Source organism: Hemitrygon akajei, chromosome 21 (genome assembly GCF_048418815.1).
Source record: "Hemitrygon akajei chromosome 21, sHemAka1.3, whole genome shotgun sequence".
In the NCBI taxonomy this organism is placed as follows: Eukaryota; Metazoa; Chordata; class Chondrichthyes; order Myliobatiformes; family Dasyatidae; genus Hemitrygon; species Hemitrygon akajei.
The window spans coordinates 1,688,320-1,704,455 of record NC_133144.1 but is presented as its reverse complement, the minus strand read 5'-3'; the positions used below and the strand labels follow the sequence as shown (position 1 = coordinate 1,704,455).

Here is a 16,136-nt window from a genome sequence, read left to right as displayed (position 1 = left end):
ACCCTGGCATTAGTCCGCACTTTGATAAATGCAAGAGGGGCGTGGCCTCTCTCATCCATATGTACTGGCTCTGTCCTAGCTTGGAGAAATTCTGGAAAGATGTCTTCACTACACTATCGGGTATTCTGAATCAGCACCTAGAACCTAACCCCTTAATTGCTCTGTTCGGTTTTTGGGGCGAAACAGATTTATGTCTGGGTCCGACCAAATGCCGAATACTATCCTTTGCCTCTCTCCTGGCGAGACGCTTGATCCTCCTTAGATGGAGAGATGTTGCCCCGCCCACTCATGCGCAATGGCTTAACGACATTATGGCCTGCTTGGACCTCGAAAAAATTCATTATTCAGTTCTTAATTTGGATCTAAAGTTCCATAAGGTCTGGAGACCTTTTATCGAGTACTTTCATAACCTTCCTCTTGACTAGGGTTTTTTTTTCTTTTTTTTTCTTCTTTTCGGTCCCTTGCTTTCAGCTCCCTTTTTTTTCTGGTAGTAGGCATTATTATCCTCTGTTACTAAGTGTATTCACAGTCTGGGAGTTTGACTGTCTGGACTTATACTCTTTATACTGTGTGGTGGTTGGTCTGGAGTTGTTGTTGTTTTTTTCTTGTGTTGTGGGGCTTGGGGAGGACACTAAGCTCACTTGTCTTTAATTTAGGTGCTTTTTTGTTAAATTCTCTTCCTTTGTAGCATATTGTTATTGTATGCCTAATCTTGCACTGTATTAATGCTCCCCATTGGGGGGTTTTTAATTTTGTAAAATGTTTTGAAAAACTAATAAAAAAATTTAAATATGCAAGTTCCAATTTATAGACGCCTACATTTTAGATTGGTTACGGATTATTTTACTTATCTAGGGGTTAAAATTACTAAAAAACATAAGGATTTATTTAACATCAATTTTTTACCTTTAATAGACCAGGTTAGACAATCACTTACTAAATGGTCCTTACTGTCTATATCATTGATTGGTCGAATCAATGCTATTAAAATGATTATCTTACCTAAATTTTTATATCTTTTCCAAGCGGTACCAATCTTTGTTCTTGGATAAGCTGGGTGAGTGGGCAGATGACGTTTAATGTGAATAAGTGTGAGGTTATCCACTTTGGGAGTAAGAACAGGAAAGCAGATTATTATCTGAACGGTGTAGAGTTAGGTAAGGGAGAAATACAAAGAGATCTAGGAGTCCTTGTTCATCAGTCACTGAAGGTGAATGAGCAAGTGCAGCAGGTAATGAAGAAGGCTAATGGAATGTTGGCCTTTATTACAAAGGGAATTGAGTACAAGAGCAAGGAAATCCTTTTGCATTTGTACAGGGCCCTGGTGAGACCACACCTGGAGTATTGTGTACAGTTTTGGTCTCCAGGGTTAAGGAAGGACATCCTGGCTGTAGAGGAAGTGCAGCGTAGATTCACAAGGTTAATTCCTGGGAGGTCCGGACTGTCTTATGCAGATAGGTTAGAGAGACTGGGCTTGTACACGCTGGAATTAAGGAGATTGAGAGGGGATCTGATTGCAACATATAAGATTATTAAGGGATTGGACAAGATAGAGGCAGGAAATATGTTCCAGATGCTGGGAGAGTCCAGTACCAGAGGGCATGGTTTGAGAATAAGGGGTAGATCATTTAGGACAGAGTTAAGGAAAAACTTCTCCCAAGAGAGTTGTGAGGGTGTGGAATGCACTGCCTCAGAAGGCAGTGGAGGCCAATTCTCTGGATGCTTTCAAGAAGGAGCTAGATAGGTATCTTATGGATAGGGTAATCAAGGGACATGGGGACAAGGCAGGAACGGGTATTGATAGTAGATGATCAGCCATGATCTCAGAATGGCGGTGCAGGCTCGAAGGGCCGAATGGTCTACTTCTGCACCTATTGTCTATTGTCTATTCCTAAATCCTTTTTTGATACTATTGATTCTAAAATTTCGTCATATATATGGCAAAATAAAAATCCTAGGCTAAGTAAAAAACACTTGCAGAAATCAAAAAAAAAACGGTGGCCTGGCACTGCCGAATTTAAGATATTGGGCAACTAATATTTGATATTTAATATTTTGGACACAAGATGTGGATATTAATGTCAGTCCACAATGGGTTAATCTTGAATATAATTCTGTACAAGGATTTTCATTGACTTCCATTTTAGGGACTTCACTTCCCTTGGTTTTCTCTAAATTGAATAAACAAATGGTTAATCCAATAATTAAACATACATTTTGAATATGGTTTCAGTTTCGTAAATTTTTTGGCTTGAATAAATTTATTTTATCAAGTCCTATTATATCTAATTTTTTCTTTCTCTCATGGATCAAGCCTTTTTGATTTGGAAAACAAAGGGTATAATATGTTTTCATGATTTATTTTTGGATAATTGTTTTATGTCTTTTGAACAATTCTCTAATAAATATAATTTGCTCAGATCCCATTTTTCAGATGCTTACAGATTAGAGATTTTTTAAATATTATGTTACCTACTTTTCCGATTTCATATCCAACTGATATGGAAAAAATTTTAGGCTTAAACCCCTCTCAGAAGGGTTTAATTGCAATCATCTATGATATGATTATGAATATACAGCCAGATATATCCGATAAAATCAAAAATGAATGGGAGAAGGAACTTCAACTTTCTTTACCTTTAGAGAAATGGGAAAATTTTCTTTGATGTAATGGAATAGCCCAGCTTGCATTTTTTAAGTTCAGGTTTAGTTGTGTTTAGTTTAGTATACTTTGTTTTTGTTCTTTTTCAATTTGGGTTTTTTTTTCCATCTTTTTGTTTTTTTCTGGTATCCTGTTTATATTTAGGGTTTTGGAGGTCTATTATATGCTGTTACCTATAATTTTTACTCATGTTAACTGCCAACAAGGTAATCTCACTCCCTTTATACTATTATGACTGTTATATATCTGTTTTCGAAAAATTCAATAAAAAGATTGAAAAAGAAAGAATTTTAGTTGATGTCTGAGCTTGCCATCTCGATGTTGTGTGTCTCTCAATATTGATCACTCCTTTTAGTCTAAGTAACTTGTACAGCAGCAGTGAGAAAGCTTTTGAATCAAAACAAATCCCTTTTGGGTTCAGAATCAGGTTTAATGTCACTGACATAGCATGAAGTTCATTGTTGTGTGGCAGAAGTACAGTGCAATATATTAAAATTAGAAATTACAATAATATGTGTATGAATTAAATTAATTAAGTAATGTAAAGAGGAGCAGAAATAGCAAGTTGGCTTAATTATGGATAATTATGGATAACTCTGAACATCCTCTACATAGCACCATCCAGAGACAGAGAAGCAGTTTCAGCGACAGGTTACTATCGATACAATGCTCCTCAGACAGGATGAAGAGGTCAATACTCCCCAATGCCATTAGGCTTTACAATTCTACCGCCAGGACTTAAGAACTTTTTAAAAGCTATTATTAATGCTTTTGAGATAGTGATTTAGATGCATATCATATTTTTTACTGAGTTAAGTATTGTATGTAATTAGTTTTGCTACAACAAGTGTATGGGACATTGGAAAAAAAGTTGAATTTCCCCATGGGGATGAATAAAGTATCTATCTATCTATCTATCTATCTAATAATGGGTTGGCTTATTGCCCATTACAAAATCTGCTGGTGGGGAAGAAGCTGTTTCTGAAATGTTGACTGTGTGTCTTCAGGCTCCTGTACCACCACCTTGATGGTAGCAATGAACAGAAACTATTAACGTCAGTTTCTTCTATCAGCACTTTATATGTTGGGATTTTGTGTCTTGAAATATTTTTTTGCTATTTTGAAAACTTCTATCATCAATTCCCTCAGCATTCAAGCTTCCAGGTAATACAGCCCTAGTTTACTGGACTCGGGTAATACTTGGTCCAGGTAATACCCTAGTTTGTGTAATCTGTTTCTGTAATATCACTATATCACTCTTGGCACCCTCTTGTTATTCTGGTAAATCTACATTTCATATCCACTAAGGTCAGTACATCTTTCTCAAGGTTGCCCACAGTACTTCAGGTGTCATCTCTACACTTTTTGCTGGAACATATCTTTATTGTTAGCAAACAGATCCGAGGATTGTGATATATTTAGCATAGGTATATAATGACAATGCAGCTCGACTTCATCTAAGCATGACTTTTTATTTAAACACAAGAGTTGCCAAAATTTTGATTCTTTCCTGCCTTTCAAGTTTAACTGTTTGCATGTTTGTGTTGAAAGTGAGGCTTCTGATTACAGGGCTTTTAATTAATACGAGGTATTTAATACAGGTGTTGTAACTCCACTCTTATTTGCAGATTAATACTTGTGGTCTTCAATTATCCGTGCAGGCTTCAGCAGTCGGAGACCGATCATCCCAGAAACAACAGGTAAAAAGATGCTTGCCAGTGAGTGACAGGTTCTGAGGATTGTAGGAATTTCTCTAAGAAACTAGGATTCTTCAGTATGATTTCACCAATAGGATTAGATGGTCTGAAAACAATTGATGTAATGGAGAGGATAGAAATCTTATTGATCTGTTGCTTTTTTTCTGGCTTTAATTCCATTTTAGATTGTAGTTGCTGATTTACTGTCTGATAACCTGTTAAAAATATATTATCAGTTTACACAGCTTTTGGCTCAAAAGCAACATGTGCTAGACAGGCTTAAAACAAATTCCACCTCCAGCAGATTGAGTTAATATTTTGAGAAAGGTGGTAGTCAGATAACTGAGTAAAGAGAGGAAAGTCTATGAATATTTCTGTCTTCAGTGTTAATGAAAGCTACCAATGTGATTACTTAATAAATCGAAGTAGGGGGAGGCTGTTAGGCCTCTTGTGCCTGCTCGGCCGTGTCTGAGCTTCTACTTCCTGTTTTCCTGCACATCCCAAATCTCTGATTGAAATACATGCAAAAGAAAAAATAATACTGCTGCAATTTCAGAAAAAAAGATGTGAGTGGTTGATGCTCTTAAGCCATCTGAATTTTCGCCATCACAGAAATCAGTCTTCACCCAGTTGATTTGTTCTTGGTGATTTTAATTAATTGATTTTTTAAAAAGCCATGGGTCCTGACAACTCTTACCCAGATATACTGAAGACCAGTGTTCCAGAACCAGCTATGCCTGTAGCCAGACATGCAGAATACATAGTCCAGAGGGAAAGGGAAGGAAATACTAAAGAAGCACACTCTTGTGATTAAAACAAGAAAGTTAACATAGAATAGTACAGGCCCTCCAGCCTATGATGCTATGTTGACCTTCCCTCAACCCAACCCTTACCACCCACATAGCCTTTCATTTTCTGTTATCTCATGATAACTGTGAACTAAGTGAAATAACTGAGTCAATATAAAGAGACCTAAGAAAAAGTCAGGGATGTAACTAGATCAATACATTAAGGGAAAACAAATGTCTTTATCTACACAGAATATGAATAATACATGAATTATACATCAACGTTATGCCAATGCTATAGAGAAAGTAAGACAGGGAAAAATAAAACCAAAGATGCAATTGAAGACAAGTCCATGGAAGAGTATGAGATGGACCATAGTGTTCTGTTGCCATGGTGTGCTTAAGATTGTGTAGTTGGTATAAGAACCTGGTGGCTGTAGGATAGTAGCTCTTCCTGAACCTGGTTGTGTGGAACCTCAGACTTCTGTACCTCCCACCTGATGGTAGCAGTTCCTAATTAGAAGCAATATATTTCATTTCTTTCCCCTGTCTCTTCCATTTTGTTCTATAAATTCTTCCCTTTCATGAATTTATCCATCATAGTTGAATCTGATTCATTGCTTCTCATTCCAGTCCCCTACCATTTATTGCATAAATATTTGTCTTTGCCCGTCCATTGTGGCTCTTTTGCTAAAGCTTCATTTTGTGTCTTCTAATTCTTGATCCTTCTGGTGAAATTCTGTTCACTTTCCTATTATCTTACAGCTATTTGTGATTTTCATTTGTGATCAAAATCATGACATTCTGAATTCAAGGGGCTAAATTATCACAGAAGTATGTTTCTATCTTTTATTACTTTGCAGCTTGATTATAAAGTAAACAAGGAGTTCCTTCCCTCACACAAGCTTTTGAATGTAGAAGGTGACAAGAATTTCCATGGCAAACCAGGTATGGTATTTGATAGATTTTATTCGTATGCATTGAAAGGTTAAGGGGACTGAGCACTAGATATGACACACAAACTAGTTTTAAACTTTATGAAGTTACAAGGATCTGGCCAGAGTGAGTGTGGTTGAGGGTAGAGGACATTGTGATCCCACAGTAGGCAAGAGTAGAAATCAATGCCTAAACTATCAAAGAGAAAATAGAAGACATCACCTGTACTTAAAGGAGATGGTACAGTACGATGACTTTCGTCCTTACCTACCATCTCATCAGTTTCTGCATCCAGCACATCATCCTCCGAAACTTCCGCTGCCTCTGAAGGGATCCTACCGCTAAAGGTATCTTTACCTCCCCCTGCCCACCCCCACTTTCCGCAGGGATTCCCCCCCCCCCCCCGTGATTCTCTTGTCCATTCCTCTCCACTAACCTCCCTCCTGGCACTTATCCCTGCAACAGCTAAAGCTGCCTATATACCACCTCCCTCACCTCCATCCATGGCCCCAGGGAGACCATCCAGGTGCGAACCTGCTGTGAATGTCTAATGTGTCCAGTGCTCCCGATGTGGTCTCCTCTACATGGGTGAGACTCATTGTAAATTTGGAAAACCACTTTGTCGAGCACTTCTGCACCATCCACCATAAGTGGCCAAACATTTTATTTCCATTTCCTTTTCTTGTAATGACGTGTCAGTCCATGTTATGCAAAGATGAGGCCAACCTCAGGGTGGAGGAACAACACCTTATATTCCATCTGAGTAGCCCCCAAACTGATGGCATGAATATCAATTTCTCCACCCGGTAAACAAATTCCCCCTTATTCCTCTATTCCCCACTCTAACCTTTTACCTCTTCTCACCTGTCTATTACTTCCCCCTGGATCAACTCCTCCTTCCCTTTCTCCTATGGTTTGCTCTCCGCTCCTATCAGATTACTTCTTTTTCAGTCCTTCACCTTTCCCACCCACTTCGCCTCACTTATCACCTTCCAGCCAGCCTCTTCCCTCTCCCCCCCCCCCACCCAACTTTTTTTATTCTGGCATCTTACCCCTTCCTTCTTAGTCCTGAAGAAGGATTGGCCTGAAACATCGACTATCTATTCATTTCCATCGACACTTCCTGACTTGTTGAATTCCTCCAGCACTTTCTGTGTGTTGCTTCAGAATCAATGAAAGACTGCTCCCAACAGCATGGACAACAGCCAGTGTGCCAAAGACAACAAAATGTGAAAGTACAAAATAGGATATAAAGCAATAAATATCGAGATCATGAGATGAAGAGTCCTTCAAAGTGAATTTATAGGCTGTGAGCACAGTTCAGTGATAGGGCAAGTTGAGTTGAGTGAAGTTATCTCCTCTGATTCAGGAGCCTGGTGGTTGAGGGGTAATAACTGTTCCTGAACCTAGTACTTGGGTCCTGAGGTTCTTCTACCTTCTTTCTAAAAAGCAGCCTGCGGCAAGTGTCTGTGGTTCACCGGTGCCTCCTTGGACTTTTTCAGGCAGCGTCTACGGAAAGGAATAGTCAACATTTTGGGCTGAGATTCTTCATCAGTTCTGATAAAGGATCTCAGCCCAAATGCTTTGATTGTTTACATGCTGCCTGAAAGTATTAATGATGTGGCTGAATCTCATATTAATATCTGGTAGTGCAGGGGAATGCCCCAGCACAGAACAGGTGAGCTGTCCTGTGTACAAGCACCTCAGAAAAGAACATAGTTGTGAAAAGAATTATCTGAACCCCAGGGAGCAACTGAGTAAAAATTCCATTCCCTATTCGTGGGAATTTTATGTGTTCTGTTTTCTGTTGTAATTGAAAGTCAGTTTATTTTTTTATAAATTCACTTATTAGTTGAATGTAAGTAGTCAGACCTCGAGAGGAAGCTTATGAGGAGGAAGGTTTGACTTGTGCAGGTGCTACTTTTCTTTTTTTGTTGTTCACAGAAGGAACATGCCATGATGATCTACTCCGCCACTACTCAGAACCGTTATCAAAGGGGATAGCTGCGGATGTGCCTTCACATAGTCCTGCTTCAATAAAATGCAAGTCTCGACAGGGCTCTCAAAGTGCTGTGCCTTCCCCTTCACATGGTCAAGGAGCCTTGCCATACTTACCAGGTGCTTCACATTCATAGAATATTCTACTCATGTTTTAAAATTGTCTCATGAAATAAGTCCCATCTCATGTGGTCTGAATTAGGAGTGGAAGTTTTGTTACAGCTGTACAGACCATGAATGGACTCTTCCCTCCCCATCCTTAGAATTAATGCAAAGTCTTGACATGATACAAATTCTTTTACCCGCACAGATGCTGCTTGATCCACTGAGTTCCTCCAGATAAGGGTTCTTAATCTTTTTTATATGCCATGGATTCCTTTGACAGTCTGGTTAAGCCTATGGACCCTTCTCAGAATAATATATTTAAATATGTCAAATAAAATACATAGGATTACAAATGAAGCCAGTTGTATTGAAATATAGTTATCAAAATATTAAAAAAGCTTATTTGTGATATAGTAATATATTTGCTTCTTTATTAATGCATTAAATAACAAGACCACATTTAAAATACAGACAAGTTAAAATTAAATTTTTTAGTTTTTAAATATATATCAGTGTGAAGGCTATTGTTGCTTAGTTTGGATAAGAACATTAAATCGTGGGTGATCTTTGACAAAGCAACACATGTCGTAGTGGACATCCAATTGGTCACATTTGATCTAGCAGTGGGTCATATAATTACTGTAATTTCGAAGTAGTGATGAGTAGTAAACAATTTTTTGAGGTTTTTGTAACAACTGTAATGTGATATAAAAATATGACAAAGTCACAGGTACTAAAAATAATATTGTGGTTTGTTACATACATTCATCATTGAAGGAAAGGCTAAATTGCAGTTGGAGGTTAGTGAAAATAAAAATATAAATTTTTTTCCCATCCAAGATCATGGACACCTTAGGGGTCAGTGGACCCCAGAATAAGAAACCTCACTCTAGATTCCAGCAGAATCTCTTGTGTGCCCATGAATGGATCCCAACTAGAACTGTATCTAAGTCCAAACACCCAACTTTAGAACTTGGGAAGCAAGCCATTTAGCCCGTTCTTCCTGCTCAGTAAGTTACTTCAACATCATTTTCCTGTACTAAACCCACATCCATCAATCTCCAAAGAGATCTATTATGTTTGTTTTGACACTCAATGACTGAAGTCCCTGCAGCTCAACCAAGTGCCATCGGACATTGTGGGAGGCAAGGCAAAGAAATTGTTGGGACCCTGGCAGAGGCTTGTATCTTTCTTACCTGGGGTGATGTACTGGATGACCGGAAAGTGGTGATGTTATGACTTTATTTAAGAATGGCTGAAAGGACAAACCAAAGAGCTACAGGCCAGAGAACCTAACTTTGGTGGTGGATAGGTTACTGGAGGAGACTCTGAAAGGCAATTTATCTGCATTTGGAAAGACAAGGATAGACTGCGTGGCTTTGTACATGAAAGTTATCTCAGAAATTTAATTGATTATTTTGAAGAAGTGACCAGGAAGGTTGATGAGGGCAGAATGGTAGATGTTGTCTACATGAACCTTAGAAAGGCTTTGGACATGGTCATTTATGGTGGATTGGTGGAGAAGGTGAGATCATATAGGATCCAGGGTGAGCTAGCTAGTTCAATACTTCGATTTAATGTTAGAGAATATATACAATATACAACCTGAAATTCTTGTTCTTTTCAGATAATTGGAATTGGATGCAAGATTGGCTTGATAGAGGGTGGTAGTGGAGGGTTACATTTCAGAGTGATGCCTGTGACTGGTAGTGGGCTGCAATTCTGTAGGCGAGTCTGAAACTTGAAGGTATAGGTTTGTGAGATGAGAAGGGTTTAAAAAGGGACCCAAGGTGCACGTTTTTCACTCAGGATAGTGGGTATATGAATGAGCTGCTAAATGAAATGGTGGAGGCAGGTTTAATTACAGCATTTTAAAGTCACTTAGATAGGTTTAAGATTTAGAGGAACATGAGAATAAGAAAGTTGTATGTTTAAATGAATGATCACCTCTCATTCTAATAAATTAAAGATATCATCGACTTATAAGACAGATTCCCATAAATCAATGTGGTGGATGTTCACTGCATTTCATTTATCTCAATTAATACTTGCATGGATTGGGAGAACAGAGAGTATTCCAGGTGTGGTCTTAGCAGACCCCTGTAGAATTGGAGCGAGATGGCTTCACTCTTGTGTTTGCTTTCCTAATTGCTTGCACTACCTGCAGATTAGTGTTTAGTGATATGTGTACAAGATGTTTTACAAAAACAAGAGTTTTCAATCTCTCACCACTCTCACCTTTCGCCACTGAAAGTAGTCTAATGCCCTTCCCTTGGACAACATTGGTGGCATGGAGAGGGGAGACTTGTAGCTTGGGCAACTGCCGGTCTTCCATTTAAAAAAAAAAACCTTGCCCAGGCTTGGTTTTTGCAACTTTCCAAGGTGCAAATCCATGGTCTATCAAGACTAACGGAGGCCTACTCACAGGCTCACATTTTTGCACATACAGCATCTGCTCTGCCATTAGCTCGCTTCAGCTGCCTATATTCCCAAGTCCTCTTGCATTCTCCATAAAGCACTCACTGACATTCAGCTGTGTATAATCAGTAAATTTTCATAAAGTTACACTTAATTCTCTCTTGAATACTGTAGATAATGGTTGTGAGCAGCCAGGCCACTAGCACTGAATCCGTGTTACACTCCAATCTGAAAATGACCCTTTTATTTACACTCTATGTTCTGTTTGTTAAGCTGTCCTTAATCCAGGCTGGGTATTACTCCTCAGAAGAATATTCACTCTGATTTTATTTGAAATTCTCTTCACTGAGATTTTCTGAAAATTCAAACATACCACTTCACTTTTTTCTCAAAGACCCACACTCAGTGTTTTATGAACAGCTTCCTCTCTACCATCAGATTTCTGAACTGTCCATTAACCCATGAAAACTACCTTGTTATTCCTCTTTTCCACTATATATTTATTTGTAACTTTTCATAATTTTTATATTTTGTGCTCTACTTCTGCTGCAAAACAACAATGTAGAGTGATAATAAATCTGATTCTGGTTAGGTTCTATTTGTTCACCTTGAATCTGTTGCTACTTGAATCATTTCTTTACACAAAGGAGATTGAAAGCTGAACAGAATATTGTTGAGGTTGAGGACTGGTGAATGGGTTGTGGGGATGATGTGCTGTAGATGGATCATTTTAAATTCGGGTTGCACAGATATTTCTCCAACAGATCGGATAGCATCTATGAGAAAGATTAAACAGTCGACGATTCAGGACGAGACCCTTCATCAGGAAGTTTACAGTGGCCACCCGTTTTGGTTCTGCTTCCCACTCCTATTCCGACATGTCAATTCTCTACTGCCAAGATGAGGCCAGACTTCTCAGGTCTTTACTTCACCCCTCCACCCCCCTTGGTTTCACCTATCACCTACCATCTTGTATTTCTTCTCCCCTCCCCTCGCCTGATTATTCTGACTTCTCCCCATCCTTTCCAGTCCAGATGAAAGGTCTCGGCCCGAAATGTCGATTGTTTGCTCTTTCCTATAGATGCTATCTGGCCTGCTTGGTTTCTCCAGCATTTTATGTGTGTTGCTTTGGATTTCCAGCATCTGCAGATTTTCTCGTGTTTGTTTCTTAGGCAGAGATTGTTACGTTCCCAGTAACCGGGTGACTTACCAGCAAAGATAGAGAGGTCCGCTGAAGCCTGATGATACTATTTTCAAACGTTTTATTTTTAAAGGGGCACAAACGTATGGTTAATACAAAACATTCAGATCATATACATCGTCAAAACTCAATCTAAAGCACAGGTATAGTAATAAATCAAAAATAAGCTCTATCGTCTAGGGGATACTGAGTCCAGTGGAATATAAGAGTCACTCAAAGTCTGCAGGCTTCCCCGTTTCGGGAACCGCTGGCATTTCACGTGTTGGAGAGAGAGAGAAGGAACACTTGCCCGTCGTCTTTGCGAAGCAAATCCCTGTTGTTAGTTAAAACGGTTTTTCCTTTGGTTTCAGCCACAGACTCCCGATCCGGAATCTAACGCACGTGGCTTCCTTCAGAATGGCTTCCCGCTCCGACGGGAAGCGCTATCGTGTCTTCTTCGTGTGTCTCCTTGGTGCGTCTGAGGCCCCGCCTCGGCAGCCCCCCCTTTTATCTGGACTGGCAGGGTTGTAGATGTCAGTCAGGGTGGGGGTGAGGCAATCTTTCCCCCATCACCCAGCCCACATTGCCCTGAGGGTTTGCACGTAGTCCAGTCCCTTATTCCACAAAGGTGTCTCCCAAGACAATGCTATGTCCAAGGCTTTTGTCTGGCTGAGCGGCCAGCCCACATTCCAAACCGTAAGGCTTCTCTCTCTCTCTTGCGATTCTCACAAAGGAGGGGGCTGGGGTCATGACAAGATGTACAAGGTTGTGATATGGATAAGAGAACACACAGAATAGCCATGATTTCGTATAATGGTAGAAGCAGATAACTGGGGCTCAGATTTTTTTTAAGGACTCAAAAGTTTTCATCCAAAGTAGTGCCGAATTACTATCGTGTGGAAGTAGCTAATTCTACTTATTATTTATTTTGTTTGAATGCTTTTCTTTCATGTAATGACTTTTTATCTATTCAGAAGATTTCTTCCGAATAGACTACCGTCCCGTTGCACTCACATCCATCATCATGAAGTGTTTCGAGAGGCTCGTCATGAGGCACATCAAGACCCTGCTGCCCCCATCACTGGACCCCCTGCAGTTTATGTACCGTCCCAACCACTCAACAGACAATGTCATTGCCATCACCCTCCAGCTGGCCCTAACCCACCTGGACAAAAAAGACACATACGTTTGAATGCTGTTCATAGACTTCAGTTCAGCATTTAACACAATCATCCCTCAGAAACTGATTGGAAAGCTGAGCCTACTGGGCCTGAACACCTCCCTCTGCAACTGGATACTAGACTTCCTGACCGGGAGACCTCAGTCAGTCCGGATCGGAGGCAGCATCTCTCAACACCATCACACTGAGCAAGGGGGCCCCCCAGAGCTGTGTGCTCAGTCCACTGCTGTTCACTCTGCTGACCCAAGACTGTGCTGCAACACACAGCTTGAACCACATCATCAAGTTTGCCAATGACACGTCCGTGGTGAGTCTCATCAGCAAGAACGACGAGTCAGCTTACAGAGAGGAGGTGCAGCGGCTAACGGACTGGTGCAGAGCCAAAAACCTGTCTCTGAATGTGAACAAGACAAAAGAGATGGTTGTTGGCTTCAGGAGGGCACGGAGCGACCACTCCCCGCTGAACAACGATGGCTCCTCGGTAGAGATCGTTAAGAGCACCAAATTTCTTGGTGTTCACCTGGCGGAGAATCTCACCTGGTCCCTCAACACCAACTCCATAGCAAAGGAAGCCCAGCGGCATCTCTACTTTCTGTGAAGGCTGAGGAAAGTCCATCTCCCACCCCTCATCCTCATCACATTCTACAGGGGTTGTACTCAGAGCATCCTGAGCAGCTGCATCACTGCCTGGTATGGAAATTGCATCACCTCAGATCGCAAGACCCTGCAGCGGACAGTGAGGTCAGCTGAGAAGATCATCGAGGTCTCTCTTCCCGCCATTACGGACATTTACACTACACGCTGCATCCGCAAGGCAAGCAGCATTATGGAAGGATCCCACACACCACTCATACAAACTCTTCTCCCTCCTGCCATCTGGAAAAGGCACCGGAGCATTCGGGCTCTCATGACCAGACTATGTTACAGTTTCTTCCCCCAAGCTATCAGACTCCTCAATACCCAGAGAATGGACTGACACCAACTTATTGCCCTCTACTGTGCTTATTGTCTTGACTATTATTTATTGTAATGCCTGCACTGTTTTGTGCACTTTATGCAGTCCTGGGTAGGTCTGCAGTTAAGTGTCGTTTTTTTTCTGTGTTGTTTTCACATAGTTCAGTGTAGTTTTTGTATTGTTTCGTGTAGCACCATGGTCCTGAAAAAACATTGTCTCGTGACAATTGTCTCATGTCGAAGTGACAATAAAAAGTGACTTGACTTGACTTGACTTCTATATGATCAGCCCCATTATTATCTTCTAGGTGACAATGTCATTTTCTCCGAGCTTCCTTCAGCGCCTGGAATACCTGTTGTGTATCGTACACCAGAGCAGCGGGCAGAGCATTCTGATAGACTGAATTTAGACAGGTGAGTATAATTTTGGAATATGAAAGTGTTTTTAGCACCTGGACAATGGAGGGTGAGTTCATCAGCAATAGGTGGACTAAGGTAAAGCAAAGATGAGCGATATTACAGAGGTAGAATCTGACATCCGAAAATAGAATAGGATATTGAGGTTATGAACATTCAGGTTTGGTCTGAAAGAATAAGTGTGATTAGAAAAATGGAGATGGCACTTTAACCCATTGGGTATGGTTGAGTTCCAAATGAGGATCATTTTAGTTGACCTCAGAAGAAGAAGATGTGAATAACAGTGTGAGGAAAAAGAGAACATATGCCATGGTGAGAGTAAGAATTGGGTCATTATACTGGAATTTCATAAAACTTTATAAGACTGCACCTAGAATACTATGTTCAGATCTGGTCACCACACTATAGGAAGGACGTAGTTGCACTGAACAAAGTACAGGGGAGATTTGTTAGAATATAGGCTATATTAGAGGATTTCACTTATGGAGAGCATTTGGATAAGCTAACACTTGATTTTCCAAGATCAAAAGAAGGTTGAGAAGTGACAGAATAGAGGTATATAAATTTGTAAGACTACAAGTAGTGTAAGTAGTCAGAATAATTTTCCCACGGAAGGAACATCAAAAACTTGAGGGGTCAGTTTAAGAAGAAAGGAAGGGGTTTTGAGGCAAAAGTATTATTATACAGATGATAGATATTTGGATCTTGCTCCCAGAGGAGATAGTGGAATCATCTCTAGTCCTGTGTGTAAGTGACATTAGATGGGTAAACAAGATCAACATGTTTGTGGTGGGCTGGAAGGTTCGACTGTGCTGTGCAACAGTCTGACCTTCGGGGCAGTTTAATCTGAATCCCAATACTGAAGCTGCCATGTTCCTGAGTTAATATTTACCCTTTGGAACTGTAGGAGAAGTTGCAATCATTTATTCCTGTAGATGTTGATGAATATGCATTCTAGTTTAGCAGCAGTGTTATTGCTGCTCTTTGCTCTGAGGTAGGAACTTCACTGGAACGTTTATTTTTCTATCAATTAAAGAGTGAAGTTCCAGAGATTAGGACAACAAATAATTAGTTGCAGGAGGTGGAGGTGTGGCTATGGGATTGTTTTGAATCAGTTGACAAGGCTGTGTTCAAGGACTCGTCTTTGCATCTAAATATCTAAATTATTATACCATGGTTGTTATGGACTTCATAAAAACAGTTGTAGAATAGTGTGTCTCCACAAAATCATTCCAGGTCTTCCCCAACCAGAAGCCCTGAATGAGCCATGAGATTCACAATCTTCTGAGGGCCAGATCAATAGCATTTAAGAAAATTACAAGAGGTATAGGTATGATCTCCAGAAAGCCATCTTATGGGTGAAGTTGCAATTCCAGACTAAACTTGAATCAATGAAGGATGCTGGACAATTGTGACAGACCTTGAATGCTATCACCTCTTAATTAAGTAAAATCAGGCGACATAGGTGATAACAGTGCTTCGCTTCCAGATGAGCTGATTTACTTCTATGGTCACTTTGACCATCAAAACAATGAGGAACCATCATGAACTCCCAGAGCCCCGATGATCCTGTGATTTCAGTCTCTGACGCTGACATGTTTCTCTGCTTCAGGAAGAGGAGCCCACAGAAAGCATCTGGCTGAGATGAGGTGCCTAACCAAGTACTAAAGACCTGTGTTGATCAACTGGCTGGAGTGTTCACTGAGATCTTTATCCTCTCAATTCAGAAATCTCAGATACTCAACTGTGTCAAGCCAGCTTCACTTATACCGGTGCCTAAGAGGATCATGTTAACCTGCCT

General features: G+C 40.3%; 1 protein-coding gene across 3 annotated transcripts in view; it reads left to right on the top strand.

The window, feature by feature from the left end:
• The window catches only part of LOC140714042 (leucine-rich repeat-containing protein 49), a 168,631-nt gene that overhangs the window by 9,638 nt on the left and 142,857 nt on the right, over positions 1-16,136 (top strand). For 2 of the 3 annotated variants that reach the window (XM_073024713.1, XM_073024714.1), the window contains exons 2-5: positions 4,291-4,362; positions 6,011-6,095; positions 8,028-8,201; positions 14,227-14,332. In XM_073024713.1, the coding sequence (XP_072880814.1) occupies positions 4,291-4,362; positions 6,011-6,095; positions 8,028-8,201; positions 14,227-14,332 (437 nt within the window). Of the gene's footprint in view, positions 1-4,290; positions 4,363-6,010; positions 6,096-8,027; positions 8,202-10,282; positions 11,949-14,226; positions 14,333-16,136 lie in introns of those variants that run through there. The other variant, XM_073024715.1, reaches the window with a different exon arrangement.